Source organism: Argopecten irradians, chromosome 3 (assembly GCF_041381155.1).
Source record: "Argopecten irradians isolate NY chromosome 3, Ai_NY, whole genome shotgun sequence".
Lineage (NCBI taxonomy): Eukaryota > Metazoa > Mollusca > Bivalvia > Pectinida > Pectinidae > Argopecten > Argopecten irradians.
In genome coordinates, this window is record NC_091136.1 from 41,751,663 (window position 1) to 41,771,757 (window position 20,095).

At 36.1% G+C, this 20,095-nt stretch overlaps 1 protein-coding gene across 3 annotated transcripts in view; it reads right to left on the bottom strand.

Moving 5' to 3' along the window:
* The window catches only part of LOC138318640 (uncharacterized), a 77,687-nt gene that overhangs the window by 23,375 nt on the left and 34,217 nt on the right, over positions 1–20,095 (bottom strand). The window contains exon 1 of one of the 3 annotated variants that reach the window (XM_069261192.1): positions 8,932–9,808. The exons of the other annotated variants lie outside the window; for them this stretch is intronic. Coding sequence (XP_069117293.1) covers positions 8,932–9,175 — 244 coding nt within the window. The 5' untranslated portion in view covers positions 9,176–9,808. Of the gene's footprint in view, positions 1–8,931; positions 9,809–20,095 lie in introns of those variants that run through there. 3 annotated transcript variants of the gene reach the window in all.

Genomic DNA, 20,095 nt, shown 5'->3' on the forward strand with positions numbered 1-20,095 from the left:
TAACTTAAAAAAGACTGAATGTTTGGGCTTTTCATGGCTGTCATAGTAACCAGCCCAACATCCCTCATACCTTGAGGGTCTATAGTATTGACCTCTGACCTATGCTGGTAGTAAAACTTGCAATTCAATGTAAATACTTATCACGTAAGAAGTGTTTGCTATGTAACACTTATTTTTTATGATCAGACAATAAAATAGTACTTGTTAGCACTTTGGTAACTCGGAAACAACAGAAAGGGGATGGTTTGTTAGTGGGCTTGGGCTTACATTAACAGTAATAAAATAGTTATGACACATTATAACTGATTTCATTCAAAGTGATATTTGCTTAATTTTACTCTTGTACAATATATTATCATTTCTGTTTGAATTATAAATGCCTTAAATACATTAATACCTGCACCTTCTGACTCCATACATCAAAGTGGTGCGACCAAAACAGGCAGGATCGAGACGGGACAGGGACGGAACAGACCAGGATGGGATGGGACGCACATGGTTAACTCATATGCCCCCATCCCTTACATTTCTTGGTATTGTGGGGCATAATAAAATTGATGACATTTTTTTTTTTACATATTTCAAGTTAACAAGTTAAAACCATCATTATTTTCCTCAAAGTGACATATTATTTCCTGTTTGTGTCTCTGATACAATACAAGTGTATTTCTTTATTTATGGTACTCCACCTAATAACTTCTTGTCAATCCACACCTTGGACGTTGCATAATCATGATCGGGCAAACCGAAGTCGATTATATGTCATACAATACGTCAGAGAGACATAGGTATCCAGATGAGAAGAGTTATATTGTCAGACAATACGCCATGAAGACGTAACAAACTCAAACAACAGATTGCCTCATCTTTTCATGCAAGAACAGATCTGCTGATATACCTCCCAGATAACATTAGATACATTGCCAGTAACACGATGTGGTATAGGGTTCGTTACTGTTCTACCAAAGATCATTCAGCCCACTGGAGGTGGTGACTGGGTACATCATAGACAAAGACCAGTACTATCGTACAGTGCATTATGTCCAGGCGATGATAATTTGTTTAACATCTTTTGTTAATTAGGGATACAGACAGATGTATATACCTTTAACCTGACGGTTTCTGTTGGCAACATGTAAAAGGTGATAATGTACACTGAACTGCCTTATAACCTGGTAACATTAACCTTTGACCTATTATATTATAACCTTGTTCATATTATTAAACCTTGTCTATAATATTAACTACGTAACACCCTTATAACCTGGTAACATTAACCTTTAACCTATTATATCATAACCTTGTTAATATTGTTTAACCTTGTCTATAATATTAACTACATAACACCCTTATAACCTGGTAACATTAACCTTTAACCTATTATATCATAACCTTGTTAATATTGTTTAACCTTGTCTATAATATTATCTACATAACACCCTTATAACCTAATGAACACATAAACTATATCCTGACAACCATTCTAACTACACAGCTCTACTTTAGCCACATAACACAATTTTCACCCTTTATAAGCTACTACACCTTTAGCCTATACAACATTTTGATTTCACCAGCATCCCTTTATACTTGGTATTGATAAAACTACCACCTGTTATACAAACTGACTATGATAATCTGGAAAGTTTTTATGATTTACAGTAGAATAAAAACAATATTCAGTGAGATGATCCAGCAATCTATATTATCCAGTGTACAGATTACACAGGTTCTGTGGTATAAACCACTACCATGACAAAAACCACATTCAGTTCAAACTAGACTGGTTATTCAACATTTTTGAGTGATGTATACCAGGTACATCGTGAAAAGTGTGTCTATTTTCGTCAGAGATTGGAATAAAAAAAGTGCGGGGGTTCTGTCAACTCCCCAGGGGCTGTGGTTTTTCTCCCTGCGTATTGGGTCAAAAGTTTATCTGATATGGACTCAAAGAACATCCTCATGATAAATCAGATCCTGCTGGAATGGGACTGTTTTGGGGGAGTTATATCACCCTGGGGTTACCATGCTCTGAAAGCTAGAACATATCTTAGAGGAAATTAGTCAGAGATTTGCTAAAATGATAAAAATCAAGTTATTTATGGCATCTTAAAATCTCAAAATAAGTCATGATTCTTCAGTTGAACAGGAAATCTTGGTGAAATTTATACACAAGCATTGAATTTGTTCTTTAAATATAGAGTATCTGTTAGCAGTGCTCATCAACAGTCGACTTTGTAAAGAAACATGAGGCTTCAAGGGCAATGCCTTCACGAACACTATAAAACACATGTTCTAATCCACTCGCTATTGATACAAGTAAAACATGTGCATCTGTAGCCATGTTCATTGTGTTTTTATTTCTGCTGCCAATACAAAATTTAAAAGAGAATTTTACATCTATTCAGCTAAAGACATTGCCCTGGTCACTTACTTGGTTTGATCAGTGTTTCATCAGTGTTAAAGTGAACCGAAATTTCTCTTCTATACTGACGATTGTTCAACCATAACAACATCTGGTTCTTAAAGGTTTTATTGGTTGATGGGTTGTTAATTTCACGAAAAAATCAACCACCTGAAAAATATACCTGGTGATTACAAGCCCTGCTAAACAGTGATAGGAACCAAAAACACGGCTGTCTGATACTTTTATTGGATTTTTAAAGAAAATCCCTAAAATACCCCTCGACTTTTATACAGCTGACAGTCTAAAGAGTTGGGGCTCCTTCAAAACATAGACAGTCGCACAAAGAAAGGAGGAATTTATGAACCACCTTGATGTTTTAGAAACATTCTACCCAGAGTTGACACGATTCCTTTGTAAGTTTAATCTCTGGTGTAAGTTGTTTTAATAAGAATTCTTATCTCCTGTAATATCAGCGTGTCGTCTTACATAATGTTATTGCGTGTGTATGTAGGTAAAAGTTTATAATAGGCTTTCCCTGTAGACTAGACAGTTACAATAGACATGAGGGTCTCCTCATTGACAGACGTGTGACATAGTGTTCACAGAAATACACACATAACCGTCAACAAACACAAATAATAATATTATTGTATTAACAACATTTCAGCTTGATGGCCTACAAACACAATATATTGTCTTCTCCCCACATTGGGAGCCTTTCCTTCTTTTAGGAAAGACAAATGTGTCAGTGGGTAACATTATGTAATCTAAATCCATAACGTGTACAATACTTCTTTCTTACTAAAATTTTATTAGTGTTTTTAGAAAGGATGACAGGTCTGAGGATTTGAGCACTGACATATTAGTGACAATTTCAATTTAGTAGAAATCTCTAAGTGATAGAGTTCAAACGGCAAACAACCGTGTAGCAGATCTGTTTACAATGCAATTCAATTGTAGCGGGATTGGACTGGGTCAATCATCAGTGACCAGGTAGCGCAGCTGTAGAGCATTTAGAGGTCCCGGATTCGAATCCCGTCTGACTGCTCCATTTTCTCCTCTCCTGTTACACAATAATACTCTATCATGGTCTAACATTCGTACTTTGTAAATAATTCTGTAAAGTTACATACCTGGTATAAAGTTACAACTAGCAATGTCCGTAAGACATAATAGTACATAATGTCCCACCTCCATATGGAATCAGAGTGGGAAAGATGGACATACATTGGTAACACTATAGACCCCTTTATTTCATGGCAGAACATGAAAACGTATTGACAGAAGAAATGGTTAAATGTTTGGTATCACTGTTATCAGTTATAGGTATTGACCAGACGTAAAAACATGATATATGATCCCCTCTAGGGAAACACTTGTCTACACTGCACAACTATACAGAACATTGACCTAAAGGTAAATAATCTTACAGACAGATATAGGTCAACCTTGGTGACTTATCGTTTAGGGCTGGCACACACTGATAATTACTGTCGAAGAAATTAACATCTTACTCGAACTGAAACCACAAAATTTCGATTGATACCTGTTAATCCAGACCTAAAGGACAAAGAAACAATCTGTCCATCCAGAGAAATTACCATCTAATTCAAACCTGAGCACCGAAATTCAAAGAAATGTCCACCTTACTGACACCAAACAACAGACTTTGGATTTATATCCCTCCTAACTCAAACCCAAATGACACACAGTTCATATCAGAGACATTACTACTTAATTCAAGCCTGAGCGACCCATTGACACTCAGAGAAATTACCCCCTAACTAAAACCTAAAGAATACTTTCCACAAAGAAATTTCCATTAAATTCAAGCCTTAATAATAAATTTAGCCCACTAGATAAATGACCCCCTTATTCTAACCTTAGGACACTTGGGCCATCCAGAGAAACTCTCACCTACTTCAAGCCTGAACAACAAACAGACATCCACAGAATTACCTACTGTTTCAAACCTTAAAACTAAAGTAAGGATCTTCACTTTCCACCATTTTTTTTACTTCAATAAAAATCCAATCAGGGAATTCATACAACAAAGTATGGATCTGTACAGAGATTTCAGCACAATAAAGAATAGAACCAGGAGGTTCACAAGGCTTGGCATTTCCATACTCCCTCCACATCACTCTACACATATGCATATTGGTATTATAGATACACACCATAGGAGATACCAAAAAGGATACCATAAAGAAAACCATCCAATTTCATATCTTCATATAAACTTATGTCTCCCTAATCCCTGCATAATAAATTTCTCTCTCAGCAAACGACATGATAATCATTAAAATGGGAACAAAATATCAATGCTGGATAAAAACAATGAATCGACGAAACATATATTATAAGAGATCACAGCACCAATTTCCCACGGCAAGTTTGATATTTAGTACATACATACTTTGTAGTTGTACACATCGTTTGTGACATGTAATGATGTATATATGGTGATAAATCATAAGATCTCCTATAAACTGTATATTACCTGTGTATTCACAGAACAATGACGACATCAGTCAATCAGATACCATAGGTGTCAGCGTATGTCCACTACTGTGTTCACTACCGGTCAAGCCTATCTGGTCATTAGACCTATTAGTCAATGTGAGGTGACAGTTAACCCAATCAAACACTCACTCTGACCATTAGCTAACCAAATATTCACATGATTAACACTTTGTTACGTAACCATAATCATTATTCCTGGCACAGTACTTACTTAGATAGATATATTACATGTTTATCATAAGGGAAAAGGTGTGTACTACTTGGCCACAAGACTCTAACCAATTGAGTATTGGCTATTTACCAGTGGCATAGAGGTGGGTGCTCCCTAGCCAATCTTAGCTGTGTGTGTGCAGGTTTCTCAGAGAACTGAGAAAGGACTGGTCTGTGCTGATGTGGCTGTTTCTTTTCAGGTCTTAATTTGTTTAGATCCTATGTGAGGTATCCGCCAGCTTCTACAAAACGATCAATCTTAAAATGGCCCTGATTTTCTTTGCTTACCACCATACTGATTCACCAGAATCTAAAATAAGTTTTAAGCATTATTTATTATTTACAAAGTGAATTCAAATGACTATTTTACTGAAAATATAAGATATAAGATATCCCATATCTAAAATGCTACATCTATTTCACATTAAATTTCATTTGCTTCCTACTCCATGTGCAATAAACATGTTTAAAAAGCAATTTCTATCTCATTCTTCAGTCGAACTCTAGAATTGAAATGTCACTTGAAAAATATATATGATGTGGTGTGAAAGGTATTTGTGATAATTGATGGAAAGAAATCTATATATTACACTTATCACCTTATAATTATCGTGACCGTGTTTAAGATAAATCGGTATGATTATACCACATTCAGTACTGGAGAATGTCTCAGCATAAGTCAGGTAACTCAATCGGCCAGGTGTGTTGATGTGCGAGAGTAATGGAAGATGATGAACTGGTGAAATGGATAGGTAAGATTGCTGAGTGATGATGAGGCCCCATCAACTATATATACATAGCCCCCAGGTAGTAATGATATACTGACACCAGACCAGAGAAAAATGTGACTGGCTCCTAGTGTGTTCTAGTGACCTTGACAATCCGGGGATATCTTCACCTATATATTGATATAAACCTGTCTTTAAACTGTGCATACTTGTCAAAAGCATACATCTATAGTATAAACTTATAATATACCTGTCTACAGAGAACACAAAATAGCAGACTTGTGACTGTGTATACCTGCATACAGATTTGTTTACAGTGCATGTACCTACATACTTGTACACACCTGTCTACAGTTCACACATGTACAAACCTGTCTACAGTACACACCAGTACATACCTGTCTATAGTACACACATGTACATACCTGTCTACAGTACACACCTGTACATACCTGTCTACAGTACACACCTGTACATACCTGTCTACAGTACACACATGTACATACCTGTCTACAGTACACACCTGTACATACCTGTCTACAGTACACACCTGTACATACCTGTCTACAGTACACACCTGTACATACCTGTCTACAGTACACACCTGTATATACCTGTCTACAATACATACCTGTCTACAGTACACACCTGTACACACCTGTCTACAGTTCACACATGTACAAACCTGTCTACAGTACACACCAGTACATACCTGTCTATAGTACACACATGTACATACCTGTCTACAGTACACACCTGTACATACCTGTCTACAGTACACACCTGTATATACCTGTCTACAATATATACCTGTATATACCTGTCTACAGTACACACCTGTATATACCTGTCTACAATATATACCTGTATATACCTGTCCACAGTACACACCTGTATATACCTGTCTACAATATATACCTGTATATACCTGTCTACAGTACACACCTGTATATACCTGTCTACAATATATACCTGTCTACAATACGCGGTAATACATACCTGTCTACAGTACACACCTGTACAAACCTGTCTACAGTGCACATGTATATACCTGTCTATAGTACACACCTGTACATACCTGTCTACAGTACACACCTATACATACCTGTCTACAGTACACACCTGTACATACCTGTCTACAGTGCACATGTATATACCTGTCTATAGTACACACCTGTACATACCTGTCTGTAGTACACACCTGTACATACCTGTCTACAGTACACACATGTACATACCTGTCTACAGTGCACATGTATATACCTGTCTATAGTACACACCTGTACATACCTGTCTACAGTACACACCTGTACATACCTGTCTACAGTACACACCTGTACATACCTGTCTACAGTACACACCTGTACATACCTGTCTACAGTGCACATGTATATACCTGTCTATAGTACACACCTGTACATACCTGTCTACAGTACACACCTGTACATACCTGTCTACAGTGCACATGTATATACCTGTCTATAGTACACATCTGTATATACCTGTCTACAGTACACACCTGTGCATACCTGTCTACAGTACACACCTGTGCATACCTGTCTACAGTACACACCTGTACATACCTGTCTACATTACACACCTGTACATACCTGTCTACAGTACACACCTGTACACACGTCTTCAATACACACCTGCACATTCCTGTCTACAGTACACACCTGTCTACAGTACACACCTGTATATACATGTCTACATTACACATCTATACATACCTGTCTACAGTACACACCTGTCTTCAGTACACACCTGTACATACCTGTCTATAGTACACACCTGTCTACAGTACACATGTGTACATACCTGTCTACAATACACACCTGTACATACCTGTCTACAATACACACCTGTAGGTACCTGTCTACATGCATACCTGTCTACAGTATACACATGTACATACCTGTCTATAGTACATACCTGTCTACAGTACACACCTGTACATACCTTGACATGCCTGTCTACAGTACATACCTGTCTATAGTACACACCTGTACATACATACCTGTACATACCTGTCTACAGTACACACCTATACATACCTGTCTACAGTACACACCTGTACATACCTGTCTACAGTACACACCTGTACATACCTGTCTACAGTACACACCTGTACATACCTGTCTACAGTACATACCTGTCTACAGTACACATCTGTACATACCTGTCTACAGTACACACCTGTACATACCTGTCTACAGTACACACCTGTACATACCTGTCTACAGAACATACCTGTCTACAGTACACACCTGTACAAACCTGTCTACAGTACACACCTGTACATACCTGTCTACAGTACACACATGTACATACCTGTTTACAGTACACACTTGATATACCAATTTACAGTACACATCTGTACATTACACCTATACATATCTATCTACAGTACACTTGCAGTTTTAATTCACTCTTGCTTACCTCAAAATATCTACTCAAAATCAGTGACATACATATCAGTATTGTTTCTATAAGAATGTTTGTTTTGCAGTTGATATTTAAAAATCAATAATGTTTTAAAGTTAGTCAGACGTAAAATTAGGCTAGTGTGCGTCGTAGGAGCTAGGTGTGTGTCGTCGGTGTAGGAAGTCTGGAGATAGCACCTGTCTATTATTATAAGGCCAGACAGGTAGATTACGGAGAGTTAACAGATAAACAACTTACAACACACCATAACACACCATTTAAAACGGCTATAAGATAGGTGTCAAACCGACCTATAGGTTTATATATAGGTGAGAATAAAGGTACGAAGAAAATATATATGTTCTAAGGATAGAGAGAATATGAAGATTGGACTCTCTAGTCTCTCCTTCTAAAGTGTTTCAAAGATGATTAAAACTTTGGTTACTTAATGTTAATCTAAAATTATTAAATGCAATATCATCTGAAGACTTTTGCATACAAAAACTGTACAATTATAACTATTAGACACAGTACTTTAAGATCTGTGCAAGGCTGTTCATCAATGTCTTGACAATAATCACATAAAAAATATGAAATATTTGAAAACAATTTCAATGTGAATAAGATTCATACCAAAGAACTCATCCCAGTGCATCGAAAGGCGTACAAGAGTGGGGTCTGAAGCATCACTGGGGGTGGAGTGACCCCGTCCTCCACCCCCCTCCCCCCTCACATGTTTACGTAGCTGGGGTTCCTCTCCCTCCCCTGAATCCTCCGAGGGGCAGTCCAGGTCTGCCCTACCCAGGTTCCATAGATCCTCTCTATATTCCTCCAAACGAGATTTGTAATCTGGACACATCCTTACACCTTTCTTCATCTTGGTTTCACTTGTTTTGACAACTTTAAAACCTTCCTGAAATTTTCACTGAATTCTGGCAAGCATTTTTCCTCCAAACAAACTTGTGTCTGTAAATCCCAGATCTAGCAGACGACACCTGTCTGCCATTAGTCCCCTGTTCAATAAACTTGTGTATCACCAAGTAAGAATATCCTGACATTCAGAGTAATTTTTTAACACAGAAGAGTAAATATTTAGATATGGCTTGGCCCACTAGCCCCACTGTACTGTGGAGAACTGAGGTATATTGGACTGTGCCTGTGTGTTATGAATGAAGCGCTCTGCCAGTACACCTATAGGCAGACATCAGACACCCTCACACTGTCACAGGCAAACCTCACTGTCATGTCGAATAAACTTTTATCTTTAACATCCAAATCCAACAAACTATATCAAAATGTTTCCATTGAAACCACAAAACACTGTTTAACTTATCTGTTTAAAACTTGTCATTTTTTACAAAACGTCTGCACATCACTTTGATCTCTTTCCTCTACCATTATCATTTCATGATCTAGATCTGAACTTGTTGATTAAAAAGTTCATATCTTTTTTATAAAGTTATCAAAATAAAATACACGTCTGTCTGTGACTGTAGGAATGGCACAGTCAAAGGTAAACTTCCATGTATGACTCAACAGCGCAGTGGCGATAAAAAGTAGATATTACACCGATCGTTACACACATACCGCATGGATACTAATAATAGTTTGTTCATAATGATTCTAATAATATCATAATATGCTGATCCATTACAGCAATTTCATAGAATTCACTTCTAAATGTTTATTGTTACCTAATTCCAGTCAAGGTAATTCCAGTGTAAGAGGTCCTGGGAGTCCCAGAAAAGGGATATAGCTTAAATACAACTAAGCTTAAGGGTGTATGTTACTTTAAGTACTTATATTAACCTTATTTCATAGAAAGAAATTGATTCTTTCCAGATAGTTCATTTCATGATTAAGATGTAATTATTAACATTTTAAATTCTGAGCTCAGTATTAGAAGATTGTCAAAAAGATCCAAAAGATATTTAGCATCTCTTTTCCTGCAATAAGGACATGCCAATTAATTTGAAGAAATAATATATGAAACTTGAAGAACAAAAAGCTAAATGCTGAAAACTAATGATAGTAAATTGGAGTTCAGACTTATTGACTTTATGATATCATAATTTTCATTTTATGACAGTACAGTTTTTTTGTCTTTAGCATTTTTAGTAATTATTACCGTACAGGTTTTTCATCTTTGGTTATTTTGTTTGGTTTTTCTTTTACTATTTGTACAGTTCTGGTTTTCCCTCCCAGGGAATGTTTTACTATCCACACAGTACATGTTTTCCAACTGTATCCTAGCTATCCAGTCAGGGCCACCTCTAATGGACTTTTTTTAGTATCAGTATGGTACAGGTCGCAAGTATCCTATCCAGTCAGGGCCACATCTAATGATATTTTTTAGTATCAGTATGGTACGGGTCCCCTTGAATCCCATCCAGTCAGGGCAACATCTAATGATATTTTTTAGTATCAGTATGGTACGGGTCCCCTTGTATCCTATCCAGTCAGGGCCACATCTAATGATATTTTTTAGTATCAGTACGCTACAGGTCCCCCTGTATCCTATCCAGTCAGGGCCACCTCTAATGGATACTTTTTAGTATCAGTACGGTACAGGTCCCCCTGTATCCTATCCAGTCAGGGCCACATCTAATGATATATTTTAGTATCAGTATGGTACAGGTCCCCCTGTATCCTATCCAGTCAGGGCCACATCTAATGGATATATTTTAGTATCAGTACGGTACAGGTCCCCCTGTATCCTATCTAGTCAGGGCCACATCTAATGGATATATTTTAGTATCAGTACGGTACAGGTCCCCCTGTATCCTATCTAGTCAGAGCCACATCTAATGGATATATTTTAGTATCAGTATGGTACAGGTCCCCATGTATCCTATCCAGTCAGGGCCACCTCTAATGGATACTTTTAATATCAGTATGGTACAGGTCCCCCTGTATCCTATCTAGTCAGGGCCACATCTAATGGATACTTTTAATATCAGTATGGTACAGGTCACCCTTTATCCTATCCAGTCAGGGCCACTTCTAATGGATACTTTTTAGTATCAGTACGGTAAAGGTCCCCCTGTATCCTATCTAGTCAGGGCCACATCTAATGGATATATTTTAGTATCAGTATGGTACAGGTCCCCCTGTATCCTATCCAGTCAGGGCCACATCTAATGGATATTTTTTAGTATCAGTATGGTATGGATATTTTTTAGTATCAGTATGGTACAGGTCCCCCTGTATCCTATCCAGTCAGGGCCACATCTAATGGATATATTTTAGTAACAGTACGGTACAGATGTCACTGTATTCTATTCAGTCATGGCAACCTCTTACGGACACTTTTTAGTATCAGTATGGTACAGGTCCCCCTGTATCCTATCCAGTCAGGGCCACATCTAATGGATATTTTTTAGTATCAGTATGGTACAGGTCCCCTGTATCCTATCCAGTCAGGGCCACATCTAATGGATATTTTTTAGTATCAGTATGGTACAGGTCCTCCTGTATCCTATCTAGTCAGGGCCACATCTAATGGATATTTTTTAGTATCAATACGGTACAGGTCCCCTGTATCCTTTCCAGTCAGGGCCACATCTAATGAAACACATGCCTCTGTTTTCCTTGCTATTAGTACAGCAATAGTTTTCCTGTCTTAAAGCAAACCTTTCCTGTCCATGTAATTAACACACATTCTTAGTCTCATCATTCTTTCTTTACAGAAAAAAATCTTTTATACTTCATATATAACTTCTTTTGTAAAAGTCATGCATGTCTTTCTGGTCTATAATCATGATGTTTTAGTGTTTTCTTGATGCATTGTGAGTATTGAAAGTCACAATGTCTAGTCCAGTTGTCTAAATGATTGCTCAGCAATTCTTCACAATCATGCCATATATGTAATATATATACATTTTGTACATATATAACATAAACAATTTGATGAAAACTTAAGTGTATTTTATAATCCTAATAAATTATTCCACTGACATCCTGAACATGCATGCAAATGCAAATTGCTTCACTTTCATTAATTTTATTCAGTTTGCATCTTACACTCATACGTATGCTATGTCTTTCCTATCATATATTTTCATATCTTCGATATCAAATTTAATTTGAAAATGAAATATAAATGCTACATATCAAATGGTGTCACCAGGCTAGATCTTTGACATGTTATTGTAAGCTTTCTTAAAACGAATGAAGAAAAAAAAAGTCATAACCCATAAAACTGACACAGATTCAGTTCTCCACATGTATAATCATCTCAACAGAAATACGTTCTATCTAAATTTGTAACAATCTGACAGAACCCCATGATTCCAAAACAAAAAGATAATTTTTAACATCTTATTTTTTTCTTCTCATCATTCGTTTCCAACACACAACATTTCTCTGTATAAATTTCTGATATAAACTGTGTTTACCATTAAAACTTAGATCAGTGACAGACATTCACAGACACACATGTATTTGTTCTGTAAGTCTTGATCCTGTAATTTTATGAAAATAAAACCAGCTTGTCGCTGTATTACAATGCCCTACAGCATTAGAACTACTTCACTGTAAAGTGACATTGTGTAATAATCCCAATAGCGTACAGAAATTGTTTTATTTAGCTGTTAGAATCATTAAAGGTGTCTAAGTGTTTTAGTGAATGGACTGTATATTTTACCAATATTATGCAAGTTTTGTTGTTTTATTAGTTCTATAAATGGATCAGTCCAAGTACACCATATAATTGAACATGACATCTCGATAAATTGTTACAAATTACATGGATTTTAGCCAAAGGCAAACACCAATGATTTTAACACAAGCTTTAAATACAGTAAATTCACTGACCTAAATACCTGCCTTGTCTGGGCTAATGTAAGATGACCAATGTCCAGGTAATTAAACCATTGGTCAAGCTTTAAGACCTAAACCAATTATGCATGGCGACAGACCTTTGTACTGAGCCAATGGACTGTCCATCGATAGGATAGTCACATCCATAGCTGATACATTTACATTAAAGGTCAACAGTTTTAATTGGATTTGAATCTCAAATAATCAAGTTTTCTAAGACATTACTTACTTAAACTTGCCTTGACGTCACACACTAGAAATGACTGAAAGACATGAATGCCCCCTCCCCCACCCACATCTCTTCCATATGACAGACAGAGTGGGACAGAATGGGACTTTAGACATGACAGGACACAACAGGAAACACATGGCTAACACGTTATGTCTCCTCCACCAGGCAGGGCATGATTCCCATACTTATACAGATATTACTTAAAAATCAATGGCAGCAAGAAAAACGTTAAAGAAATCCAGAATATATGAAATAAATGTTTACATTTTGAAGAGATTATGCCTACTAATGGTTATCCTGGATTATACAGTCACTGACATTCCTGATAGCAAAGTTTGATGTAAAAATTTAAAAAGGTTGTTTTTTCTTCATTCTTAAAAAATCTTTAAACAAAATGGGTGGAGAAATGGACAGAATGGCCTCTGTTGATACCTGATTTTTTATGATTTTTACCTGTCGCCATTTTCAGCTGTAACATGTCACTATCCTGACATCGTCCTTTAGCATTAATGTTGTTTTGAAAATATGTCAGGTAGAAGCGATGACGCTGAAAATTTTAATAATGGACTTGACTACGGACATTATATTATCGTTCTTGCTGTGTAATGATCTTGTTTACATATATCCAATGTTATTAGGTATTTTGTGAGGTTTTTTAGGTACACAAGATAAATCTACATTACATTAAATCAGACAAAAAACGTATCAACGAGTTTTAACTGGTGCTTTATAAAGACGTATACAACCGGAAAACATTAAGCAGTTATGTATAATGTCAAAAAAAATAAAATAATATACAAAGACATTTATTGTCATGATAAGCAATAATATAGGTAATCCCTTCCTCTTTCCTTCAGAGAAAAGCTTTGAACAAATTAGCTTTACCATGCTGAATCTGTGTTAGATCCTTTATCAGCTGAGGAACATTTCAGGCCTCACTGGTTTTAGATATGCAGGAAAACCAGAGTTCCCAATGAAAAACCACACACCAATAGCTTGTACCTTGCTGCCAGACATGGGCCTTGAACTAGTGCCCTGAGATAAGGGTAAGTGGAAGAATGTCAGACAATTGTCCACACAGCTTCAAGTTAGAGGCTAGGTGATACACCTGAACCATTAAGCCAATCGTGGCCTCCCATATTAATACATCCATAGGCAAATAATACAGAGATTATTTAAGGCTCTATGCAAATCCATTTATTTACCCATTCAATGCTAAACAGTCATTGATCTAGTTAATACAGGTGACCAGACTAAACAGGTTAAGTTGATATGGAAAAGAGGCCAGAACATACAGGTTCAGTTGGTATAGAAAGGAGGCCAGAATATACAGGTTAAGTTGGTATAGAAAGGAGGTCAGGATATACAGGTTCAGTTGGTATAGAAAGGAGGCCAGAATATACAAGTTAAGTTGGAATAGAATTGAGGCCAGAATATACAGGTTCAGTTGATATAGAAGGAGGCCAGAACATAAGGTTAAGTTGATATAGAAAGGGGGCCAGAATATACAAGTTAAGTTGGAATAGAATTGAGGCCAGAATATACAGGTTCAGTTGATATAGAAGGAGGCCAGAACATAAGGTTAAGTTGATATAGAAAGGGGGCCAGAATATACAAGTTAAGTTGGAATAGAATTGAGGCCAGAATATACAGGTTCAGTTGATATAGAAGGAGGCCAGAATATACAGGTTAAGTTGGTATAGAAAGGAGGCCAGAATATACAAGTTAAGTTGGAATAGAATTGAGGCCAGAATATACAGGTTCAGTTGATATAGAAGGAGGCCAGAAATAAGGTTAAGTTGTATAGAAAGGAGCCAAATATACAGGTTAGTTGATATAGAAAGGAGGCCAGAATATACAGGTTCAGTTGATATAGAAAGGAGGCCAGAATATACAGGTTAAGTTGATATAGAAAGGGGGCCAGAATATACAGGTTCAGTTGGTATAGAAAGGAGGCCAGAATATACAGGTTCAGTTGGTATAGAAAGGAGGCCAGAATATACAGGTTCAGTTGGTATAGAAAGGAGGCCAGAATATACAGGTTCAGTTGGTATAGAAAGGAGGCCAGAATATACAGGTTCAGTTGGTATAGAAAGAAGGCCAGAATATACAGGTTTAGTTGGTATAGAAAGGAGGCAGAATATACAGGTTCAGTTGATATAGAAAGGAGGCCAGAATATATGGGTTCAGTTGGTATAGAAAGGAGGCCAAAATATACAGGTTTAGTTGGTATAGAAAGGAGGCCAGAATATACAGGTTAAGTTGGTATAGAAAGGAGTCCAAAATATACAGGTTAAGTTGGTATAGAAAGGAGTCCAAAATATACAGGTTAAGTTGGTATAGAAAGGACTTCAGATCCCTTAGATTAAGGTATTTAAGTCAGATATATATACATTTCCAAACTAATATCCTAATCAAAGTTCAAAATTAACACAAGAACTTCTAAAAACTTCAAGCCTTTGAAGCATTAAACTATAGACCAGGAATAATGAAAGATAAACAATACCAGCTGACTCTATTTGTATAGCCCACAGGACTTGTGCATATGAGCACCTAATCAGGTATAATTTGTACCTGTAATTATGCATGCCGAGCAGGTAACTCATACAGGTATGACAACAGGATGGGTGTATATTCCGATGATTCACCAGAATGGGGTCACTCGGTGCACCCCTGATCAGAATACCATGGCCTTTTTCGGAACTGTCGGTGACAACAAGCCAATGAAGTGAAAATTTGACTGATTGTACAGTGTGCGAGCTGTCAACTCTCGGGTTCCACAAAACCAGGTCTGGTCCCTTGGTCTATACAACATTATCATTACAATGAGTTCAATCTACACAGACTTTAGAATGTCCAAATTCCTCAATTTATCTACTAACAATGCAGGCTGACATTGAGTTTGTGGTCATCTAGGGTTCTCCATTGTAAAAAGCATGTCTCTAATATTCTGTCCATCAGAATACCATATCACGTTATTGTCAAAAACAGTATCACCTTACAACTGGCCTCAGCACTATAGAAAAAAACAGTTTAAATGTCTTTTGAAGTAGAAAATCGGTGGATTAATCCAATATCAAATTTCAATGTTTTTTACCCAAATGAAGTTTAGTTTACTGAAGATCTGAAAAAAAACAATTCATTTAAAACTGCAGAATAAATCTTTTTTTTATTCCAAAAATACTAGTTATACTGCTGATATTACCATATTCAACCCAATAAGCAGTGAATAAACCCCCCAGTCACAATAAGTATACCCTTCCATTTTTGAGGCAAGTTATCTTGAATATAAATCTTCATTAAATGTAGACCGAAAGTATGAATACTTTATATATAGTTTCTCCATTTATTTCTTTTGGTAATTGATTTGTGGCTTCGTTAACTTATCCAATAATTTTGTGAAATATCCAAGTTTGGAACCATTTAGCACTTCCAAAAAACATTTTGAAGATTTTAAAGTTCACTGGGCACATATTGGATTGAATATGGTACTTTGCTATATCTTTAATAATAGAAATTTTATGACATCTTAATTGGAATAATTAATTCGTTAGGAAAAAAGGCAATGACAAATTTATGAAATATTACAAGCAAAAATGTCCATGAATCCTTGAAACCATATGCAGCTGCATTAGGGGAAAGGTGTGGGTAAAACTACACTAAAAATCTGTTACATACAAAACCAACAGTTACATTGTCTGTGTCATACCGAACAGATGAGGGTTACATGCAATGTGCGGCAAGAGGTCAAAGGTCACTGTCAGACATTATACAACAGAAACATTTCTGTAAATTGTACAATATATTCACCAGGAGCTACATTAAATGTGACAACAAGATTTTCTGCAATGCAGGCCAAGTCACCGTAGAGATAAAGGAGCCCCTATCAGCCCTTCTTTGTTGGTCTGGTCGTCTAGGAAGGCAGACTTCTCCAGTCTTGTCAGCTCGAATTCTACCTCAAATATTTGTCAGGGTGATAATAGATAGTTTTTTTATATTTAAGGATTAAGTGTCAGTAATATCTGTTGTGAATATTACAGTACCTAATATTTATTTCAGTACAATCTAAACACACGAAACATCACTTCAGAAAATGAAATTTAATATCCGAAAATCTTGTTTAACTTTATTGCAAAATATTTGCATTTAAAATAAAAAAATCATATTTAAAATACATAGTAACAAAAAATATTTTGCAAAATCAAAGTTTTTTTTACATTTTTTCTTATCATAAATGCCACAGAACTTCTTCTCTACCATTAGCTCTATTTAAAGGTTTATTGACTTATGGTACTCAGTTTTACGTGTAATTCAAATTTAAAATTAAATGCATCAACAACCAAAACTGCATATATTGATAAAAAATTGATAAACCATAAAATATTTAATTTCTTAAAACTTTTTAAAACATCACCATTGAAATTTAAATTTCATTTTGATGTGAAGCTTGACAAAGGTGATCAAGCTAGTTAAGTGATGTTAGTCTTCCTAGATGTACAGATGTTCCAACTCCTAGCCTGGCTTTACAAAGCACAATTCATACCTGTATTTATTATGAGCGTCACTAATAAAACGTGGCATGTTACCTGGAGCATGCTGTATTATACACGTTTAAATTTCTTTCCTGTTACATAAGATCCACACAGCTGCACGTTAACTTCCCTTTGTACTATTCAAAATTTTATTTAGCATGGACAGTTAAATTTTTTTTCCCTTTAAAGTTTTGTAACAGAACAGTACCAAAAACTCTTCTTTAGTGATCGGCCGTTTGCTATATGCAAACTGTTAACTAATAAAATGTAAAAGGCAAACCTGGACTTTAAAGTCTATGGAGTTTGGATAAGTTAATTTTGCTGTATGTCCAATAAACAACCAAGGTCATCTACACTATGCAAGGTTATTTTTGATGAGTTGGAGATGGGAGTACCCAGAGGAAAAAACACCGACCTACAGTCAGTTGGTACCTGGTAACATGTCTTACTTGGACCTCATATTTGACCAAGAGGATGAGGGCTTTTGGTAGATTGTTGGCCATCATTACCCTCAAAGACCTATGGAATATTAGGAAGAAAACAAAGATCAGGGACACCTTGATTTACTCTTGATTAACCCCGGTCCAGGGTTAGGTTTAGGGGTTATTTGACAATGATTTAAATATTAATATATGTTAATAAATATTGGTGTCCGTAGTGACCGAGTGGTTAAACTGTTCCAATATATCAACAAATGCCCTACAGATCTGGATCGCAAATTCAAAACCTAAAGAAACAGATCATAGGTCAGTCAATTTGCTATTGGTAAATCCTGGTATGTCCTCAAATGACTTCGGCTGTTGATAGGACATCGAGCAAAACCTGCATTAAATGTTGATACTGTTATATTAAATGATAAAAAATCATTCTTTTAGTTCAAATTATTTTATAGTACTAAAATGCTTATTACTAAAATTTCTATTATTTTGAAATGAAAACATTGGCTCAAAAGAAAGTCATACAATGAAGAATAACTATCAGTATGGATTATGATGATGACAATACAGGCACATATAAATCGTGTGTACAGTTACACACAATTGTGTAGTTACAATAACAAAGTCAAATGTACAAACAGGTAGCAATTGCTTTTCTCTTAAATTAACATTTCAAAACATCTGAACTGATTAATTGGTACAAAATATATTTTGCAAATTACTCTCAACATCAACCTTTTATAGTTCCTTTTACTAAATTGTACTATCTCACTGTCCTAAAGAAATTCTCTTACAGACAGCTTCTTAATGCTGATTCTTTGAATATTACATGTTGGAAATATCAACAAATTCAAAACGTTTCCAAACAGAACCATCCCTCACAACCTCGACATAACATGTTATTCTGATTCAGACTTAGATAAGGTAACACTGATCCTTTGATTCAGCATCACATCATGGTGGAACATCACGCAGATATCTGTATACTAATAGTTTATATTTCCAGTACAGTATACATTTATAAAGACAAACTTTGCAGTGACCCAGAATATCCAGATTCCCAAAGATGTTTAGATTTTATATGATTGTATGCCATAAAACTTGAGTATAAAGAAATTCAGAAACAGTATAAAGTTGTCATAGGTGGGGGTTTGGGGAGGGAGTTGGGGTGGGGGAGTGGGGGGGTTATTCCACAGACTCACTCCTGATACTAATTCCACAGATTCACTTCTGGTACTATGGCCCTGAAGAACCAAGCGGGTAATGCTTGATCTCTGTAACCAACAGCTACTGTTCATCTTAAAAGAAATAATTCTCCCCCAACCAGCTGGTCATACAATAACAGAGTAAAACATCTGGAGAAAAGATAAATAGATTCCCTGTGTATATATATATATCTCATTCCTACGCCCTTCAGTTATCCAAAACCCACAACATCCCTAGTGATTTCTGATTCAAATGACAACCATTACCACTTCTAGTTATCATAACTCACAAAATAATATCCTCTCTTATCATATTAATGATCATTACAAACAAACATTGAGGTAGAAGATATGTTTTATTGACCTTGCCATGAGTAGACGTTTTGTTGAGAGACACAATAATGTACAATATTTGTTTATCATCCTTTATAGGGCTTCCCCAATCCATCTACTGGAAACTCCCAAGATATAATATATAGTAAATGATTTTCTGTCGCTGTTTAATAAATTGAGGTTAAAAAAACAACAATATGTTGATTGACAGCTGATAGAAATCCTCTCTTTCAATGG